The sequence below is a fragment of the Brassica napus genome, chromosome C6 (genome assembly GCF_020379485.1).
Source record: "Brassica napus cultivar Da-Ae chromosome C6, Da-Ae, whole genome shotgun sequence".
Lineage (NCBI taxonomy): Eukaryota > Viridiplantae > Streptophyta > Magnoliopsida > Brassicales > Brassicaceae > Brassica > Brassica napus.
In genome coordinates, this window is record NC_063449.1 from 6,661,980 (window position 1) to 6,683,808 (window position 21,829).

At 34.2% G+C, this 21,829-nt stretch overlaps 2 protein-coding genes and 1 pseudogene across 2 annotated transcripts; 2 read left to right on the plus strand and 1 right to left on the minus strand.

Moving 5' to 3' along the window:
• The first annotated feature begins 3,099 nt into the window (after positions 1-3,099).
• LOC106402863 lies at positions 3,100-5,821 on the plus strand (annotated as a pseudogene).
• Positions 5,822-12,891: 7,070 nt separating this feature from the next.
• On the plus strand, positions 12,892-15,500 carry LOC106405201 (sugar transport protein 9). Its single transcript, XM_013845785.3, has 4 exons — positions 12,892-13,132; positions 13,555-13,877; positions 14,118-14,747; positions 14,825-15,500. Exons 1-4 carry the CDS (start codon positions 12,997-12,999, stop codon positions 15,284-15,286), a joined length of 1,551 nt encoding a protein of 516 aa, XP_013701239.1. The 5' UTR covers positions 12,892-12,996; the 3' UTR covers positions 15,287-15,500.
• A 1,010-nt stretch (positions 15,501-16,510) lies between these two features.
• On the minus strand, positions 16,511-17,666 carry LOC106406604 (thioredoxin X, chloroplastic). Its single transcript, XM_013847294.3, has 2 exons — positions 17,008-17,666; positions 16,511-16,893 (listed from the first exon to the last, which is right to left on the minus strand). Exons 1-2 carry the CDS (start codon positions 17,341-17,343, stop codon positions 16,687-16,689), a joined length of 543 nt encoding a protein of 180 aa, XP_013702748.1. The 5' UTR covers positions 17,344-17,666; the 3' UTR covers positions 16,511-16,686.
• Positions 17,667-21,829: the final 4,163 nt, after the last annotated feature.

Here is a 21,829-nt window from a genome sequence, read left to right on the forward strand (position 1 = left end):
TGCCCAGAGTAGCGTTTCTATCTCCGCATGAAGGGGAGAGAGACTAGCCCGAACATTCCTTGCCCCCAACAATCCATCAAATCCTTCTAAAGTATTATACCAACCTTGTCCTGAAAAAGTATCACCCTCTTTCCATGAGCCATCCACAAAACACCATCTTCCTGGAATTGACGGCAGGGTCGTATCTACTATTTGTGGTATTGTCCTCTGCTTTTTCAAAATTTGTGTCTCAGCTCACGGTGTTGATTCTGTTTCTGCCAACTTAAGCGTATCCAAATGATCAATATCCAAATTACTGAAAACTTTATTATTCCTAGCTTTCCAGATATATCATAGTATCCACGCAAACTGATGTTCTTCCATCTGCGGAATAACTCTACAGAATAGATGATCCAAATTTGTGAAGAGAGCGCTTGTCAGAAAGATAGTTGGATTTGATGGTATCCTCGATAGAGTCCAAACCTGAATTGCTGGAGGGCATTTAAAAAACACATAATTTATGAATTCCTCCTGGGCTCCACATCTTCTACAACAAATATCCCCTTGTATTCCCCTTGCCTTGTAAATATTTTCAATCTTATTTATTTATTTAGTTTTATTTGTAAAAATTAAATTTATAACGCATTTGAAATATTTATGAGATATATAAAGTTTAAGGATTAAAACGATAAAGGATAAAATATTTAAAATTCATAAATGTAATATGTAATTGTATTGGCTAAAATAGAAATAAAAATATGAAATTTAAAATTTGAAATTTTGAGTAAAGACATTTCATATTTACTACTTAATTTCAAATTTTGAGTAGTAACACTTCATATTCATAGTTTTACTCCTCAAAATTTTGAAATTCTTTTCTAAAAAACAAAAAACTTCATATTTAAAATTTTATATATCAAATATGAAATGTCACTGCTCAAAACTTTATGTTTGAAGTGGAGCAAACTGTGGCGAGTCTTTGATTAGTTTTATTTGGTTAACTTAATTTCACCGAAGTAATCCAAAATAAAATTTGGTTTCATTTGGTATTCGATTAGTTTGGTTTATAAAAGTCGTAACGAAATTTATGATTTGGGTTATATTTCAGTTTAAATTTGTTAAAATTACAAATAATTTTGGTTATTTTGGTTTGAAATTTAAGTTTTAGTATGGTTTGGTTATAATTTTACTTTACTTTTAAAAAGAAATTTGAAGTAATTAGTTACCAAACTGAACCGAAAACTAATCTTAAAAAAAGACTACCGATTCGAACTGAACTCGTAATCAAACAAAAAAACAATATCCAGTCCAGAGGATTCGGTTCAGTTTAAAATTTCAGCTCTAATTTGAATTATTAATAATTTAAGAAAAACATATTGGAAAAGTGTGCACTTGTGAATTATATTCTTTAGCCGTAAAAAGAAAGAATTATATCCATTATTTTTATCGGTGACGTTTCTTTTGATAATCTAGGTCTGCCCCTACCGTCTACGTTGGCATTTCGGGTATCGGATATCGGTTCGGTCCGGTTCAGTTATTTTGGATATCGGATAGTTCGGGTAGAGAGTTACATGATTATTACATGACCTATTTTCGGTTCGGTTCGGTTGGATAATAAAACTAGGAACCAGAAAATATCCAGAAAAATTTGGTTCTCATTTAGTTATGGTTCCGGGTTCGGATAGTTCGGATCAAATATCGACTATTTAGAGTAAAATATCAAATAATTAGTATAATTTAGATAAAAAAATTAGATATTTCAGATTACTTTGGATATTTCAGATAAAACTATCCGGATAGTTTTGGATACTTTCGGGTAGTTCAGATACTTTATAATAATTTAGTTATTTTAAAATATTTTTGATACTTTTTACCGTCTTTTAAGTTATAAATATATATTTAGCTATGTTATATGTATATATAATTAATATTTTCATATATTCGGATATTCATTCGGTCTCGGCTCGGCTATTTTGGATATATAAATATAGAAACCATTTGGAGATTGAGTGGTTGATTGTTTGTAGTTTTTGTTTTAGTTTTTGGTTTTTGCTTTTGTAAAAACCATTTTTTATCCAATCAAGTTTTAGCTTTCAGTTTTTGTTTTTGTAAAAACTATTTCACTTGCTAATCAAGTTTTTTAACAAATAGATTCCTTAAAATTTAGGGAAACTAGTTTTTCAAAATTTCAACCAATTTGTGAAGAAAAGCCAAAAACCAACTTTTGTGAGTTTTCAATATAAAAACGAATTTTGTTTATTTTGTATAAAATACTATATTTTAATTAATTAATAATTAAGTAAATAATATTTTCATAAAGATAAAATTCCCATACAATTTTTTTATCATTTAACATTAATGTAAAATAATTTATGTGTTCCATATATGTAAATAAATATAGATAATTTTAGTATTAGTTGTAACCAATTAATTATTAATATCTATAAATAAATTATTGAATAATCTTATTATACATATTAAATGACAACTAAAAATTATAAAATTTAAAATATTTTATTAATAAATATATTATATTAATTTGAAAAATAGCCATTCAAGTTCTAAAAAACGAAAAATATTTCATGTAAGAAAATTTATAAATAGTTTCAAAATTTCAAAATATTTAATTTTTATAATTTATAGATATTTTATTAATTATATTTAAGTATAACACTTAAAAACAAAATAATTTAAAACAAGGTAATGTTTTTATTTTAAATAACAGCCACTATATTTTGATAAATTTTAATGGTAATTTTTTTTTTGACGACAAAAACAAAAATTCATGGTAATTTTTTTTTGAAATTATTATTTTAAAACAATGTATTGTTTATTTTATAAAAAAAACTAAGTATACAGCAAAACCAAAATCTAAAAACCAAAAACCACAGCCAAAAGCTGAAAATCAAAAACCAAAATCTAAAAGTTAAAAACCAAAAACCAAAATCTAAAACCAAAATCTAAAAACCAATAACTAAAACCAAAAACTAATGGAAACAATCATCACCTGAAAGTTTTCGGTCTGATTCTAGTTTTAGTTATTTTGATTCGGTTCCGGTTTGTTTCTTCTGTTCCTATTTTTTTTTTCCCAGGCCCGGTCTACGTTTCGGTTTCACGATAGATGATGAATATCATCATCATGTGATGTTCGAATCACCGTTTTAGTCACATTAGTGGGCCTATTGCAGCCCATTAGTCTTTTGTTGCTGACATGAGACATCTTCGATTACATATAATAGTTTAGGGTTTTTATGTTTTTTCTGGTATTGCTTGATTTGTCAGATACTGTTGCTGATATTTCTCCATGTTGTTGTGTTAGAGATATGAATCGTTTCTGTTTCTTGTAGGGCTCAAAAACACATGGGTTTGCCCTAAAAATGACGTTTTTTTACTTTGAGTTTCTTCCAGGTTTTGTTGTGCTCATGTCTGAAACAGAGGTTCCAGTGTACTGTTACTGGAACGGTTGCATCAAATATGGCACAGAAGGAGTTTACTACGAAGGATCAACTCCTAAGAAGATCATAGTTAACCCAAAGATTGCATTAAACAGGTTGTTGGATATGTGCTTGCCGGAGTAGATATTGATAAGGAGAGATCCAAAGTTAAAGTATTTGGTAGGTATCCTTCAGTTGTTCGAGGACAGTCGACGAGGTTTCAGTATCTGCTTATGCCCGTGGTGAACAGCCAAAGCTTAGAGACAATGCTCGAGGTTCCAAGCAAACACCCTTGTATTAAAAATGTAGAATTGTATTTGGAAGTGATTGATCATCCTGGTGGATCCTCGAAAAGACAGAGAACTGAAGTAGCTGTTAAGGTGGAGAAGGATTACAGTAACGGAGGTGACATGGCAAACAAAAATTCAAGGTCAGAGGAGGCTGCGGAGGTGATTAACTTGACAGGGGATAAAGATTCAGATTCTGGTGTTTCAGACCCGTGCCTGTCTGGTCTGTGGCTGGAAGATCATGACATGAGAGTTGGACTATGCTTTAGAGACGTTGATGAGCTGAAGAAGGCAGTAGACTGGTGTTCCATCAAAGGGCTGCACAAGTCTGTAGTAAGAGAGACTGGGACGACGGGTGAGTTTATGTCTGAGTGCATCAGATGGAATTGCAAGTGGTCACTTGGGGCTGCTAAACTGGAAAAGCACGGACTTTTCGAGATAATCAAGTATACTGGTCCACATACTTGCCGTCCCATTGAGCCAGCAAATTTTAGTTCGGAGTTCGAAGCCGACGAGATTAAGCCTGTGGTCAGGGTACATCCAACGCTGTCGTTTGCAGAGTTGAGTGAGTGGTGGCAAACAAAAACTGGCTACGGGCTTGAAACTAAGGACGCACGTGCTGCTAAAGAGGAAGCTGTTAAAAGGGTTTTTGGAGGAGACTGGGATCAGAGTTTTGAAGATTTGCCCAAGTTAATGTCTGCCTTTCGTTCATCTAATGGACTGCTTGCGGATTGGAGATACGATCTTTTCCCAAATCCTAAGTTTGCATCCTTCTCTGGGGTGTTTTGGGCGTTTCCACAGTCCATCCAAGGGTTTCAACACTGTAGACCTTTGATCGTAGTGGACACCAAAGAGCTGAATGGTAAGTACCAGTTGAAACTGATGATTGCCTCAGGGTTAGATGCAGCCAGCAAGTGTTTGCCTCTTGCCTTTGCGGTGACCAAAGAAGTTTCCTCAGATAGTTGGCGTTGGTTTCTCACTAATATAAGAGAGAAAGTTACACAGAGGAAAGGTCTTTGCCTCATCTCTAGTCCCCACCCGGACATACTCGCTGTTATTAATGAACCCGGGTCTCAGTGGCAAGAGCCCTGGGCTTATCACAGATTCGGTCTGAAGCAGTTCTGGTCCCAATTCTGTCGCGAGTTTCCAGGTTATCATGGCCTGAGGAGTCTCTTGTGGCGAGCGGGAATGACAAGTCAGAGGGAAGAATTCGAAAACAACATAGAGACTATTAAAAAAGATAACCCGGAAGCTCGGAGAAGGTTAGACCAAACCCCACAGAGTCAGTGGGCGCTGGCTCATGACGGTGGTCGGAGATACGGGATCATGGAGCTAGATACCGCAGCTTTGTTTTCGGAGTGTAGAGGCTTTGAGCTGCCTGATCATGTGCTGACGGGTTCTGTTCTGCTTCTGTTTGATGAGTTGAGAGACTGTTTTGACGAATGTTCTCTTTTTAGCCGTTTCTCTCTTAACTGCGGCGACGTGTACACCAAACCTGTCATGGATAAGCTCGAAGAGTTCAGGAAAGCTTCTGTTGCTTACCTTGTAATGCCGTTAGAGAATAACGCGTTTCAGGTCGCAGCACCACCGTCAGGAAACGATAAATGGATTGTTCAGCTGAGCGACTACTGCACCTGCACATGTGGGGATTTCCAAAAGTTCAAGTTTCCATGTCTACACGCTCTAGCCGTCTGCAAGAAGCTTAAAATCAACCCTTTGCAGTATGTAGATGACTGTTACACTTGTGAACGGTATTACAAAACTTATAGTGCCGCTTTTTCTCCTGTTCCGAAGTTATCAGCTTGGCCGGAAGATTCCGGAGTTCCGAGATTGTTTCCTCCAGTCATTCCGCCGCCACCACCTCCACCTCCACCTACACCTTACGTAGCATATAAGGCCCAACGCAAAACAACTCCTAAAACTGGTAACAAGAAGAGCTGAGAACGGAAATTGAAGGTGTGTTGTGGGAATTTTTGTATGGTTTAATGGGTTCGTTTTTACTGTGTGGATGCTGTGCCTGTAACGGAAACTGAAGGTGTGTTGATTTTTTTTGTATGTGAAAATTATTCCGGTTCGTTAAAGAGAGCTTTTGGTAATAAACATATAGTATGTGTGTGTTAAGCTTGAGTATTTTTCAATCTGCAAGAGGTTTAGAGTGGACAACCCATCCAAAATAGAAAATAATAGAGTTGAAATTAAATCAAGATCTAGAGTTACTGAAGCTGTAAAACCATCCTGTTTAGGTATGCACATTCTCCCGTAGTTTAGAGACTATACTTGAGCTTCCAAGCATTCATCCTTGTATAAGACATGGTGGAATTGTATTTGGAAGTTAAAAACAACTTTTGTGTTGATGTTGATCCTCCTCCTCCTCCTGCTTGTTCTGTCTCCATTGGCAAATATCGGTAGCTCCTGGAAAAGACAGAGAATCCCAAGAATCTAATGGTTATTATGCAGAGTGGGGGAATGGGTTAGAGGTGGATTGAAGATGAAGCAAATGCTGGCTTTGGAAACGTTAGACTCATGGACAACTGACATCAAAACCGTGGTCTCTGTCCAGCTGAGCCATGCACCGGTACGTGTGGGAAGTTTCCATGTCTGTACGCTCTAGCAGTCTATGAGAACCTCATAAACAACCCTTTGCAGTATGTAAATGACTGTCACACTCTTGAACGTTTATACAAAACTTTTGCTGCATGCTAGCTACTTTATCAGTTTGGCCTGAAAATTCTGGAGTTCCAACATTCTTTCTTCCGGTCATTCCACCTCCAAATCATGTATCTGGTAAGTCCAGACGTTTTATTCAGAATGTGACATTCATATGGTATTGTTGCTGCTTTTGTTTGTGAAACTCAATCATGTTTAGATAGTTATGCTTATGGTGACCGTGAGCCCCAAAAAAGATTGTTTGAATCCTCATTGTTGTATTATTTTCATTGGCTTTGAGCAGTCTAAGCTAGTCGTAATTATCAAAAAACAATTAACAATCTTACATTTATCGCCTAAATTAATGCCTCAACTACAACAATTTGTGTCGTATGTAAGACAATTTCCAAATGCGCATACGATCATAGAACTGATTCCATCTCTGCTAATCTGAGAATATGTAAGATCCCTATCAATATTATCATATATTTTAGCATTCCAACCTTTTCAAAGTACCACACCATTTATAGGAAAAATATCTCGACCAACAACATTATTGAGATACAAATAATCAATCAATATTCGTAAAAACTGACTATGTTGGAAAGACATCGTAACTACGAGATTCTATTTTCGGGTAGGTATTTTTTTTCTACTTATACAGTCTAATGTAATAAACCAAAATTAATGAAATAAGAGCGGAAATTGTTTGTTAAAAAAACAAAAGAAACGGTCAGTCAATTCCCACAATAAAATAGGGTTTAGGGCTTTTTGCAAAAGTGACTCAAAACTTGGAGTCAAAAAGAAAACTAACCTTTTCTTTTGACTCCTTTTTTTTTTGAGATTTTAACCCCACACCTGCAGTTTATCTACGAAAATGCCATTAACATTTTTTTTTTTTTTCGAAAATGGCTTCTTTACTGTCTCAACCTCATCTTCTTCAAGTATTTACAATATTGTCACTGCAATGAATAGTGGCAACAACCTTGTACGAACTGTTTGGAGCTTTTAATACCCTTTAATGCACGTAAATCTCTTTACACTCTCTCTGTTTCAATTGTTATGAACTAAAAACAACATTTCTTTCACTTTCTCTCTATATTCATCCAAAAAACTCAAGCTTTTGATTCAAAATATGGGCTATGGTTGACAGAGCCATATTTCTTTCGTTTTGACTTACGGTTGCTTTCGTTTGAGGTTCTGGGTGGTTGGAGAAGACCCTGTGTGCAAACGAAGTCATCTCACCTAGTTTAAGGTACGAATTTGAATTTTTTTTCAAGATCTGTTCGCGTAGAAGACTTACTAGTAAGTCATCTGTATGTAGAAGACTTACTGATGAGTCTTCTGGTCAAACGGACGACTTAAATTAAGTCGTCCAGCTTTGTTTGTTAAAAAAAAACACTCCAGACGACTTATATATACGTCGTCTACGAGAAACGGGCTAGTTTTGCATTTGACCGAATCGTGTCAGATCTTTGACTATTTCTGGACGACTTATAATTCAGTCGTCTCTGGGAAAGTTAAAATTTCAATATTTTATGAAAACTTGACGACTTATGTGTAAGTCGTCCTAGGTTAGTTTTGTAATTGAAAAATAAAACTTCATAATTTAACTTTAACCAGACGACTTAATATAAAGTCGTCCCTCCAGAAGACTTAATTTAAAGTCGTCCGGGGAAAGCAAAGTCGTCCAGAATTTTTCCCAATTTTCTGGTCAAACCTTGCTTATCCCGGACGACCTTAAATTAAGTCGTTTAGCTGGACGACTTTCATCTAAGTCGTCTGGAGAAAGTTAAATTTCAAGTTTTATTTTTCAATTACAAAACTAACCTAGGACGACTTACACGTAAGTCGTCAAGTTTTCATAAAATATTGAAATTTTAACTTTCCCAGAGACGACTGAATTATAAGTCGTCCAGAAATAGTCAAAGATCTGACACGATTCGGTCAAATGCAAAACTAGCCCGTTTCTCGTAGACGACTTATATATAAGTCGTCTGAAGTTTTTTTTTTAACAAACAAAGCCGGACGACTTAGAATTAAGTCGTCCCTTTTAATTTTCAATTGCAAAAGTGACCTCTTTAGACGACTTACCTTTAAGTCTTCTGGACGACTTAATGCTAAGTCGTCTGCGGCAATGTTTATTGAACTTCTTCATTTTCTCTATGTTTACTAATGTGTTTTATTTTGAATATTTGCAGATGATTTTTCAGTTACATGCAGTGTATGGAGAATGGTTGTTGAGAGATTTCCGTTGGGATTTTGTGGTTGATGATCTCAAAGGAGCAAGATTGTTTTTATTGAATGAAGATTCAACACATGCTGAACTTGTTGCAATGGCTCAAGAAGATTATAACCTGGACATGAGAACAGTGAGTGTGGAGATTAGCTACTCATTACCAGCAGAAATGATGATGGCTCCAGGCAGTCTTCCCATTAATGTTACAAGTGATAGACAAGTTCGAAACTTGCTGGAGATACTCAAAACCCATAGAGTATGTCTTTGTGTATCAAGCCGCAGCAAGGTCGAAACGGTGCATGTAGTGAACCAGCCTTGAAGCCCAACCAAATCCCTGCTCCTTGAACTTGATGAAAACTCCCAAACTCGACTCCTTGAGCTCTTCAAATTCGTCATCAGTAAGAGCTTTCCTAAGAGCAGTATGCAACTTGCTGTTACCCGTATGATACGAAATGCTATTGTGGGCTTCTGGCTCTTCCACTGATGTGTATAACCTACGGGGGAGTTCTGGAATATCCATCCTTTTTGTCTGCAAAATAATCAAAGACAACAATATAAGTCCAGACGACTTAGTAGACGACTTATAATTAAGTCGTCTGGAAAGTCTTCCAAATGGACGACTTATATTTAAGTCATCTACTAAGTCGTCCAGTTGGAAGACTTTCCAGACGACTTAAATTACTTACAAGTCTTCCAGTCGCAGAAGGAGTTGGAGTACTCGTCATTGCGGTTATAGATCTGAAAAAATAAACGTGAAACGGTGAGAATGAGTAAATTGATAGAGACAACGTTTTATGTTCATCTTTTCCTCGAGATTGATGACTTAGCGGCGTTAGGGTTTACAGAGAAACGGCGCTAAGGTTTACAGAGAAGAAGCGGCAGCGCTAGGGTTTAGAAGAAGCGGCGGCGCTAGTGTTTAGAGGAAGCGGCGGTGAGAACGTTGGTGACCACGGTGGCGAGGGCTACGGTTTGTTCGGAAATAGTGGAAGCGGCGGCGCTAGGGTTTAGAGGAATCGGTGGCGCTAGGGTTTAGAGGAATCGGCGGCGCTAGGGTTAGAAGAAGCTGCGGCGACAACGGTGAGATAGATAGCCGACGTTGAGAACGATGGTTTGTTCGGAAATCGTGGGAATTCGAAATCGCCTTTGAGAGAGAACTGTTAGGGTTTCTGAATTTCGCGAAAAATGAAACAAAAAAAATAAAAATCACCTTATATATTGGGTAAATAATCCGGTTAGCTTTAAAAGTACATTGGTAAACTTTAAGGTTTGGTCCGGTTTAGACGACTTATTCTGGCTGATAATGTACAACAGACGACTTAATATTTAGTCGTCTGTTTTCAGACGACAAAATATTAAGTCGTCCTAGACCCTAAAATGAACCCCTAAACTAAAATGACTAGATTAACTAACTAACCACGTTATAAAATCAAATTATACTTAAATAGTGTTTACTATACACAGAAATGAACACGCATAAGTAATTTTAAAAATTTTCAAAAACGGTTTTAATGCTTTCCAAAATCTAACCCTAAGAACACATACAATACTACAACATATGTTGATGAAACATAAACTTAAGAATATCATGACTCACTACTTTCACTCATCTATGCTGAAAACAATTGAAATTTGTTATATCTTAATTTATACCTCCTAAGACATATGTTAATTACATAATTCCCATTTTTCACTTATCAAAATATTTTTTACAAAATTTTTAAATTATGTTTAAGACTAACTGTCCAGACGACTTTCAGTTAAGTCGTCTGGACGACTTATTTTCAAGTCGTCTAAACAGACGACTTGCGAGGGGTAGAAACGTAAAAAAAATTCCGTTTTCTTGTTTGGTCACAAGGGGATAGTTGTAATTTCAATAGCCTTTTAGGTTACTTTTGCCTTTGACCCAAGTTGGGGTATTGTTTTGGGTTTGACTCCAAGTTTTGAGTCACACTTGGCAATTCTCCCTAGGGTTTAAGAACTTAATGCTACGCTTCCGCGGGATAAACATTATATAAAAATTATTTTATGTATTATATGCTTTTATATATTGTGAAATAAAGAGTATATATTAAATAACTAAAAAGTCACTAGCTATTAGGTTTATAATTAAGTTGGTGCGAACATAGAAATAAATTTTATTAATCCAAACAAAAAAAAATTCTATTTGTAATGATATATAATTAAATTTAAATAATATTTAACATATGGCAAATCTCCAAAATAACACATTTCTAAGTTTATGTCACAAAAATAGCTTTCGAAAACTAAAATGATAAAAATAGCATTTTATCTTTTGAAAAATTTAATTTTTTTTTCATTTTTCAAAATTTGAAATCTTATCCCAAAACTCCACTCCCCAACTCTAAATCCTAAAACCTAAACTCTCAACCCTAAACCCTAAATCATAAACCTAAATCCTAAACCCCACCCCTTAACTCTAAACCCTTAACTCTAAACCCTAAACCCCACTCCCCAACTCTAAACCCTAAACCCTAAACCCCACTCCCCAACTCTAAACCCTAAACTCTAAACCCTAAACCCTAAACCCTAAATTCTAAACCCTAATGTCTAAATTAATTTACCATTAGAGTATAAGTGTATATTCATCTCTTTTGATAAAACATTAAGTGCTATTTTGGTCATTTTTATTCTTAGAGGCTATATTTGTGACAAAAACTTTTTTAGTGCTTTCTCTTTAACATATATATAATATATTTTTATATCAATATCTACTGAATGATTCTTTCTACTTGTATAATTTTTTGATCATTTGTATCTTTTATAGCAAAAACTATCAATTACAGATAATAAAAAAATTATTGTGCGATTAATAGTTGTAGTAATTTCTATTTTTTTTTTTTTTAAATAAGTTTTCAATATTTGTTCAAAGGTTTTATCAAAAAAGAAAAGTTCAAAGTAAATTTCTAAATTAAAAAATATATATATATATGTATTTTTATATGGTATATAATATATATTTATATATTATATATATCTTTTAATCTTAATACTTATTAAATGAAACTTTCTACATATATGATTTTGTAATCATATGTATCTTGTCATAACAAAAATTTTAAACCATAGATCACAAAATTTGAATGTGAGACTTTTAACAGTTTTAATAATTTATAGTCGTTTTTAAAAATTCAAAATACGGCATGTATAGAAAAATCTGAATTTTTTATTATATGGTTAATATGCATGTATTTATTTTAATGGTTCTAAATTAAACAGATATGATAGAAGATACACTAATTTTTATCAAATATTTATTATTCATAATCATTAATTGTCACATATACTTTAGCCACATTAGACAATTCTGTAATTTTTATTTAAGAAAATGATGAAGAACATTAATATTTATTGTGGTTAGTTTAGTAAAAAATTATTATATATTTAGATGAACCAATCTATTTCTCTAAAGATTTTAAGAATCATCCTAGTGATGACATGTGGATACCAAAAAATATTGTAATGTTTCTCAATTAATATATAAAAGATATAACATTCGATCTGAGATAACCAATTCCATCATAGAACCGAATAAGAGAAATTCCAAAAAAATTTTAATACAAAGAGTTCAAAAAACTTAGACATAAAGAAATGTTTTAGAAATCGCTACGCCGTAACTAGGTGTTCTACAGAGGACTAGTATCTAGACAGATTATTCGGAGTTTAGACGGAGACTAGATATTAATGAATTATTGGTTTATTTTATATACATTTTACATTTATATAAGATATTTTAAATTTTGGTTCAATGATAAAATTATAAAAAATAAAAGAAATTAGACAGATTTGTGAATTTTTACTAAGATTCTTAATTAATTTAACTTATTTATTAATTTAAATCGAATTAAACCATTTTAGAACAATTTAAACCGATTTAAAATTGTTTAAACTGATTTGAATCGTATAAATCAGATTTTAAGAAAATTATTTTGGTTAGAGGGGATTTGTCACGTAGACCGATTTTTAAAACCATGACATAAAGTAATCCGAATATTTATCACATTCAAATTCAATTATCAAATTGTTATTACAAGATTCTATTTGTAATAAAACAAATAGCGCAAATTAAAACAAAATTATTGAAATAAGAGCGCAAATTGTCTGTAAAAAACAAAAGAAACAGTCTTAAAAAGACAGTCAAGTATCCAATAAAGTAGGGTTTAAAGAACATAATTAAAAACAAAACCACTTCCCCTATTCGTAAGCCAAGTTAAATCTCAAACACGTCATATCACAATCCATACCTAATAATAGATCTCTAAAAATCTTGTATATAAGAAGCTCACAACCTCAAGTTTTAGATCAAACGCTCTCAAGTTTTTGTTTGAATAACAAAGCGAAAGGCAATAAGTAATAACTAACGACTAACTAATAAGTCAAGAATAACGTAATAATGGCTGGAGGAGCATTTGTATCAGAGGGTAGTGGAGGAGGAAGCTATGAAGGTGGGGTAACCGGTTTTGTCATCATGACATGTATTGTGGCCGCCATGGGAGGTCTCCTCTTCGGTTACGACCTTGGAATCTCAGGTCTGTATATTCAGACATGCAACTTTTTCTCTCGGTTTTATAAATATAGTATTTTAGAATATTTTTATTTGTTTCAAAATAAATAAAAAATACCTTTTTACTTTATGTTAATTTGAATTTTATTGATACAATTTGATTTTTTATTAGTTTTAGTTTCTGACATGCAATTTCTTGTTCGGTTCGGTTCCGTTCAGGGCCGGTCCTGGGCAAAGCCTAACGAAACATTGGCCTTAGGCCCCCAAAATTTTTTGAAAAAATTACATAGAAAAAAACCTCTAAAAAATTTTTTTAGGCCTCCAAATTTACCAAAAAAAAATTTTAGCTGGAACTTTTTAGAAACCGCCTACAGCCCCCTAAATCTCGGGGCCGGCCCTGGTTCCGTTCGGTTTAAAAATACCGAATAATGTATTTTTTTTTCTCAGGAGGAGTAACATCAATGGAGGAGTTTCTAAGCAAGTTTTTCCCGGAGGTTGATAGGCAAATGCACAATGCTAGACGCGAGACTGCTTACTGCAAATTCGACAACCAGTTACTCCAGTTGTTCACTTCCTCACTCTACCTCGCGGCTCTCGTCTCTTCCTTTGCAGCTTCAGCTGTCACAAGGAAGTACGGACGCAAAATCTCCATGTTTGTTGGAGGTGTTGCTTTCCTCATTGGTTCTCTGTTCAACGCATTTGCAACAAACGTTGCAATGCTCATCATCGGTAGATTATTGCTTGGAGTTGGTGTTGGGTTCGCCAATCAGGTGAGTCAACATGGTTCACATTTGGTTTAGATCCGAGTTTAGAATTATAAGTACAAGCCAAAAACATAATAAATAAAATTTTGAATAAATAAGTGAATATTAAAGAGTCTTCCGTATAATAATTTTGTATAAGAATATTTGGTGAAATAATTATATTTAGGAAAATAAGTAAGGAATATGCAGTTTTTTTCCTGTTTTGATTTGATTTTTGCATGGCTAATCTTCCGGTTCTTTTTCCAGTCTACACCGGTTTACCTCTCAGAGATGGCTCCTGCCAAGATCAGAGGAGCGCTAAACATAGGATTTCAAATGGCGATTACTATTGGAATCTTGATAGCAAACCTAATCAACTACGGAACATCTCAAATGGCTAGGAACGGATGGAGAGTGTCTTTAGGTCTAGCTGCTGTTCCAGCAGTTGTAATGGTTATTGGATCTTTTGTCTTGCCAGACACGCCAAACTCAATGCTCGAGAGAGGCAAGTACGAACAAGCTCGAGAGATGTTGCAGAAGATTCGTGGAGCTGATAACGTCGACGAGGAGTTTCAAGATCTTTGTGATGCTTGTGAGTCTGCTAAAAAAGTGGAGCATCCGTGGAAGAACATCTTCCAAGAAGCTAAATACAGACCAGCACTTGTGTTCTGTTCTATGATTCCTTTCTTCCAGCAGTTCACTGGTATCAATGTGATCATGTTCTACGCTCCTGTTCTGTTCAAAACTCTAGGTTTCGCAGATGATGCCTCGCTCATCTCCGCGGTTATTACCGGTGTGGTCAATGTTGTTTCCACCCTTGTCTCCATCTATGCGGTTGACAGGTATGGAAGAAGGCTCCTCTTCCTTGAAGGTGGCATTCAAATGATCATTTGCCAGGTAAAACAAAAAAAAAACAAAAACAGCTTCAGGTTCTGTAATGATGCTTGCGCACCTTAACATGTATCATTTTGTAGATCATTGTCGGTAGCTTGATCGGTGCGAAGTTTGGAACCACAGGATCAGGGACCTTGACACCTGCAACTGCAGATTGGGTACTAGCTTTCATATGCATATATGTTGCAGGGTTTGCATGGTCATGGGGTCCATTGGGATGGTTAGTACCAAGTGAGATCTGTCCATTGGAAGTAAGACCAGCAGGACAAGCCATCAATGTTTCTGTCAACATGTTCTTCACTTTCCTCATTGGACAGTTCTTCCTGACGATGCTTTGCCACATGAAGTTTGGTCTCTTCTACTTCTTTGGAGGAATGGTTCTGATCATGACCATCTTTATCTACTTCTTGTTTCCGGAGACAAAGGGGGTTCCTATTGAAGAGATGGGAAGGGTGTGGAAGGCGCATCCGTTCTGGAAACGTTACGTACCAGATGATGCTGTTATTGGAGGAAGTGGAGAGACCTATGTCAAGGAGGTTTAAGAAGAAAAGTCTAGGCGTTGGTGTTTGCTTAGGTCTTGGTGCTTGGTTGCTTTTTTCAAGGGAATAAGCCAACAAGATTTGAGAATCTGCAGGCGAGAAGAGGAGGAGAAGAATGAAGAATGGAAACTGTAACAAAAAAAAGAGTCTTTAATGTTGATTTCTTTTTTTAATTGATTCATTTCCAATAAATCCAAGCAGAGTTTTCTAATTTGCATCAAGTGGAGTTTCTTTTTATCTGTTCATTTCAACTGCCAAATTTTATTTAGATGCAAACAAAAATTCATAAATGAGTTCACCAATGCAATGACTAGCCAATCTTCCAGTGAACAGTGTATCAAAATCAAACTCAAAAGTCTTTGATTCACATTTGTATTATTTGGTAAAACGTTTACTCACAATCAGTCTATACCAATCCTATCTAAAGTCCAAAGGTATAAGCTAACTAACAACTAGCTTATAAGTGGGGAACTAATGAGACTTTACATGATCTTGGTCCTTGTTGACGTCTTCGGGGCTGGTGAAAGGTGAATGTGAAATATCAAACAAAATCTCACATTGGAAATTAGATAAAAGAAAGTCTAATATATAAAAATATGTCTAACTCTATTAGTACAAAGTTTTTTGGGAAGGAAACCAAAAGGAAAACCAAGCGGGTTTGCCTACGGCCCAAAATGGAGAATATCGTATTAATCGGATAATATATAGTTGGAGATGAATTTAATAAATTCCAACAATCACGGCTACTAGTATACTCCGAGTCTCTTCCATTTCACTTCTATCCCTTTCCTCGTTACCAATTGAACGTCAACAAGTATCAAACTGCTCCAATATCATTTGATATATATATTTGTATCATTTAGGTTCTGACTGAAAGGCATTGCTAGCGTTAATGAAATGGAGTAAATGTTTTTTCTGCTCAATTACTCCATTTTTAACCAATCAAGTGAAACATCTTTTCCACCTCTTTCTTCTGATCACTATTGGAAAAGTGGAAAACACACATACATTTTTACTCTAACCCAAACAAGAGTAAATACATTTACTCTACTTTACTCTCTTTTTCACTTTTATTTTCCCTCTGATTTTCACTTCTTTATTTTACTCTTGTTTACTCTAAGTTTCCCAGTCATACCCTTAGTATAATTTGCCCCCACAATTAGCTCATAGTTAAACACTATTAAGTATAAAGATAGAACCCACCCAAAAAATAGTTTGCAAGTGAAATGACCAATAAGATTCTATATTGTATTTGGTTATTTTGTCTCTAATCTGTTGCTAGATTTACACATTTGGTGACAAAACGGTTGATGAAGATCACAACTCAAGAGAATGTGTTTACAAGACAAACAGTGTCGTTGAGGAATGAGAAACAGCCAGTGGAGAGAAACAGAGAGTGACCATTAAGCAACGGATATAGAGGTCAAGAGACCATCAATGTACTCCTTAAGCTTAGCTTTAGTAATCGCACCTTCCCTTCTGCTACCTGCAACTTCCTTACCGTCCTTAAAGAGTATAAAATGCGGTAAACCATAAACCTTGTACTCTGCTATCAAATTCGGATTCGCGTCGTGATCAATCTTCACAATCGTCAACCTGTCACCATACTCCTGCAAGAAAGAAGAAGAAGCCAACAAGATTTCAAGAAACAAAAAAAAAAAAAAAAAAAGATTTCAAGAAACCTATAAAGAAGAGCATATTCGAGAATAGTAGCTACACGAAACCTGAGATAAAGCTTCCGTGGCTGGATAGACCAACTTGCAGGGACCGCACCACGTGGCGACGAAATTAACCAGAACCGGCCGGTCCGATTCAAGAACCGTGCTGGTAAACTCACTCTCCCCTATCTCCTTGATTCCGCCGCATCTTATCGTAGACGCGCTAGTGGAGAATGCTCTGATTCTTTTGTAATCGGACTTGAACGAGAGTGTGTGGCGGTTAGCAGCGAAGGATGTGACCTGTGCTGAGCTCAGAGGTTTGGCGGATACGGAGGAAGCTGAGCGAATTGGAGTGAGATGTGATCGGATAAGAACCGTCGAGCTGGAGACAATACAATCCATTGCTTGCTTGCTTCTTTCCTCCTCCTTTTCCTCAGTGGACGATGATGATGTTCACTTGATGCAGAATAAAAACGATTGTGTGGCCATAGGAATGAAAGCTAGGTGATGACTTATTTTTCTTAAATGTCCACTACTTTTCGATTCTTTCAATTTTGGCCTCGTACTATTAGAAATGAACAGAACACCTTCATAACTACATACCTTTACTGGGACCAAGCCCATGACTCCAACGAGTAGGGCTTAACGGAGTATTCAAATCCGAGATTCGAATTCAAATCCGATTTAAGAATATCCTAATGAGTTTTGAGTTAGAGAAGATATCTGAACCAAATTGAATATCCAAATTTGTCAGGATAATAACTGATATTCAAAATTAATTCAAAGTATCTAAAACTATACAAATGTCGGTGTGTTTTCAGTTTTGGTCATTAAAATTAAAATTCACTTTATTTTTGGATATTTGTGTTAATTCCATCACAAATATAAATTTTGATAGAAACAACCGAAAATAAAGAGGAAAGAATTTAGATCTCTATATCCCCTGGATATTAATCCTGGAGCATTACGACATGTTTTCGTAGCCACGTGTTATTACGAAAATGATTCTTAGAATTGTTAGAAAAATAAGTTGGTCCATATAAACATATACTATGCTTTTTATTAAACTAACTATCAAATTAATTAATATTGTACAAAAGAATATATTTTCTTTCCTTAGATAAAAGCTACGGAATTACCTAATATGGTTAACATATATATGACAATTAATGATTATGAATAATACATATTTGATTAAAAAAACTCTAGCCTCTTTTTTTTTTAATTTTAAACTATTAAAATAAATTAAACAATCATATAAAGCATATAGTAAAAACAATTAGATTTTTTCTTATAAGTTATATTTTGAATTTTTAAAAACGACTATAAATTACTAAAAATGGTAACAAGCTCACATTAAAAAAAATTGTGATCAATGGTTTTAACTTTTTTTTTGTTCAATCAAAATACAAATGATCATATATCATAGGGGTGAGCGTTCGGATACACGTTCGGGTTTGTATCAGATATTTCAGTATAAAGGTATAGAACCCGTTTGGGTATTTCTACATTTCGAGTCGGGTTCGGGTATTTTATGTTCGGGTTCAAATATTTTGGGTCGGGTTCGGATATTTAAATTTTAAAGAAAAAATAAATAAATTATTCATTGTTTAAGTTTTTGTATTTAAAATAGATTTTAACTTAACTATTTTTTTAATTTTTAAAAGATTAAACTATTAATAGGTTTGGAGATAAAACTTTTAAAATATAAAGACACTAATTTAGTTGTTGTTTTGTAATTTTAGATGCAACTTTTGTTAATGCAAGAAACAAGTAGCAAATGATTTTGTCCATAATTATATGTATATTATCTAATTTTGAGCAATAAAAATCATTAATATAAATATTTTGAATAAAATGAGAGAAATAAACTAGAAATATAAAGTTAAGTATACTTATGTTTGGTAATCTTCGGATATCCATTTGGGTTCAGATATTCGGATTCAGATATTACCCGAACTGGTGAAATAAGTAATTTGTTTTGTTGTTCTAATTAGATGATTTTTAGACCGAGCTGGTGAATATATACTAGACAAACATTTATATTTTGAGTTTACACTTATATTTTATAACAGCTTGATATATTAGATTTGAACGCTAACCTGTTAATATAGTTTGCCGGTGATTTTTTTTCAAAATTTTGATTCTTAGATACGTATATGGTGTGAAACTAATGTTTACAAATGTCCATTTTTTTAATTGACACTTATGTAATTCACTGAATCCATAAAAAAAGTTAAAAAAAAGAAACTTAACTCATATCAATGAAACAAATACGAGAACAAAAGCACAATTCTATAGAGGTAGAAAATGAAATCACTTATAAAGAATCTATGGTAAACAAATAGAGAGCAGAAAACCTAATCCATTTTCGTCATTATACAATCGATGTTGCATATTTGGTTTTAGTGATTTATGTCAGCCACAAAACTTAATTTTCTTTTGTGCATATGAAGTCTTAAAAATAATTAAAATGAGATATAATATGTTAACTCTTCAACAACGATGATATATTTAAAAGACCAACATTTGTATTCATCATTTTATAATCGATAAAGATTGTAGTGTTGTAAAATGTTAAAATCATTTCATAAACAAACATTATTATAAGAACTCACTCCGCGCATGCGCGCGGGTTATCATCTAGTTTTAAAAATATCCCGCCTTCTCTCTTAAAAGTACAAAGATCCGAGTGTTGTCTTTCTGGCTCCGGTGACTTCTATAGAACCGGAGTCGGGTCTCATCTTTTTGACGTCTCTAGGCAATGACTCGGGTTTGATCTCATTCTCTCATTGGTGCATGCCATATCTAGTCGGTTTGGATGCGATCAGTTTTGTCGAGATCTAATTCCGGTTGAATGATTCTGCATGTGAGGTTGTTTTTGTTTCACCGATCTTCTGTCTCTCTCTATTTCTCGAGATCAGTTAAACTCAGAGCTGAATAGATTTTCTCCTTGTCTTCTACCTCAAGATCTGATAGAGATTTTTGCTTCTTTGCGGCGGTTCAAATTGTGATATCCAACTTCGCCTATCCCGGCCGAGCTTAGGAAATTTGTGAACTTAAGTTTCACTAGTTGATTGAAGCTATAATCTTTAAAATTTTGGGCTATATATTCACTATAGGAGGTCCGTCTTGTAGATGGTTGTATTGGCTCCATCGCTCATGTTACACAAGTTATCTGCTCAACTTGACATGCAAAAATTTTCTAATATTTATTAGTTTTCTGTGATTTTTATCTTGATGTGTTAGTTTTAGGTATTGCTTTGTCTTTCTTAATACACCACTTTTTGCCATACTCCAAAAGTTCTTTCAATCACTGATAGAAGTGAGGAATGGCGACGATTAAACACTTCTCTGTAGTTTCTTTCTTCTGTCTGATTTTGGAACCGATTTAGGTGATACCTCGCTCTCCTCTATATAAACAAAGAAATCCGCACGTGATGCATATCGAATCACCTAAATAATATTTACCATTAGGTGGACGAGGAAAATTAGTATCATTATGAGGAAAATTAGTATCATCTCCGATAGCAAGCGAAAGAAGTTTTGCATCATGAGAACATGAGTTCCACCGATTGTCCCGATAAATCCTTTGAAATATGGCAAATAATATTTATTTGATTGCAATTTGGGATGAACTTTCATAAGAGACGTTAGATCTGTAACAAACATATTAGTGGCCACTAAATCATTCGTAAATATTTTCAATTAAATATACAATAATTTTTAGGCTTTAACAAATTAATATCTAATAATAGTAGATTATGACTTTTGTTTTATGTTAAAAACCTAACTAATGAATGATAACTAATTTGTAGAAGCTCTTTTGGTCTAGTGGTTAAATTAAGGGTTCATTAATGCTTCCATAACAGGAGCTCTGGATTTCGAGTTCCATAGAAAGTGGAATTATGAGAATTAATTGAGAAAAAGCTTACAAGAGATCTATATTATGGCGCAAGGAGTACCGTCAAGAGTGGATCCAATACGGCGCAAGAAATATGGCTAATAATACTTATTTGATTTCAATTTGGGACAAACTTTCATAACAAACACTTGATCTGGAAGAAACATATTAGTGGCCACTGAATCATTCGTAAATATTTTCACTTACATATACAATAATTTTTAAGCTTTAACAAATTAATGTCTAATAATAGTAGATTATGGCTTTTGCTTGATGTTAAAGACCTAACTAATGGATGATAACTAATTTGTGGAAGCCTTTTTGGTCCAGTGGTCTAACTAAGGGTTCATTAGTACTTCTACACTAGGAGGTTTAGGTTTCGAGTTCCAGAGAAAGTGAAATTTTGCGAATTAGTGGAGAAAAAGCTTACAAGAGATTTTTATTATTGCGCAAAGAATAGTTTTAAACATGGATCCAATATGGCTAATAATACTTATTTGATTGCAATTTGGGACGAACTTTCATAAGAGACGCTAGATCTAGAAGAATCATTTTAGTGGCCACTGAATCATTCATAAATATTTTCAATTACGTATACAATAATTTTTAGGTTTTAACAAACTAATGTCTGATAATAGTAGATTATGACTTTTGCTTGATGTTAAAAACCTAACTAATGAATGATAAATAATTTGTGGAAGCTCTCTTGATCCAGTGGTTTAACTAAGAATTCATTAGTGCTTCTACACCAGGAGGTTTAGGTTTCGAGTTCCTAAGAAAGTGGAATTATGCGAATTAATGGATAAAAAAATTACAAGAGATATGTATTATGGCGCAAGGAGTACCGTCAAGCGTGGATCCAATACGGCGCAAGAAATATGGCTAATAATACTTATTTGATTTCAATTTGGGACAAAATTTCATAACAAACACTTGATCTGGAAGAAACATATTAGTGGCCACTGAATCATTCGTAAATATTTT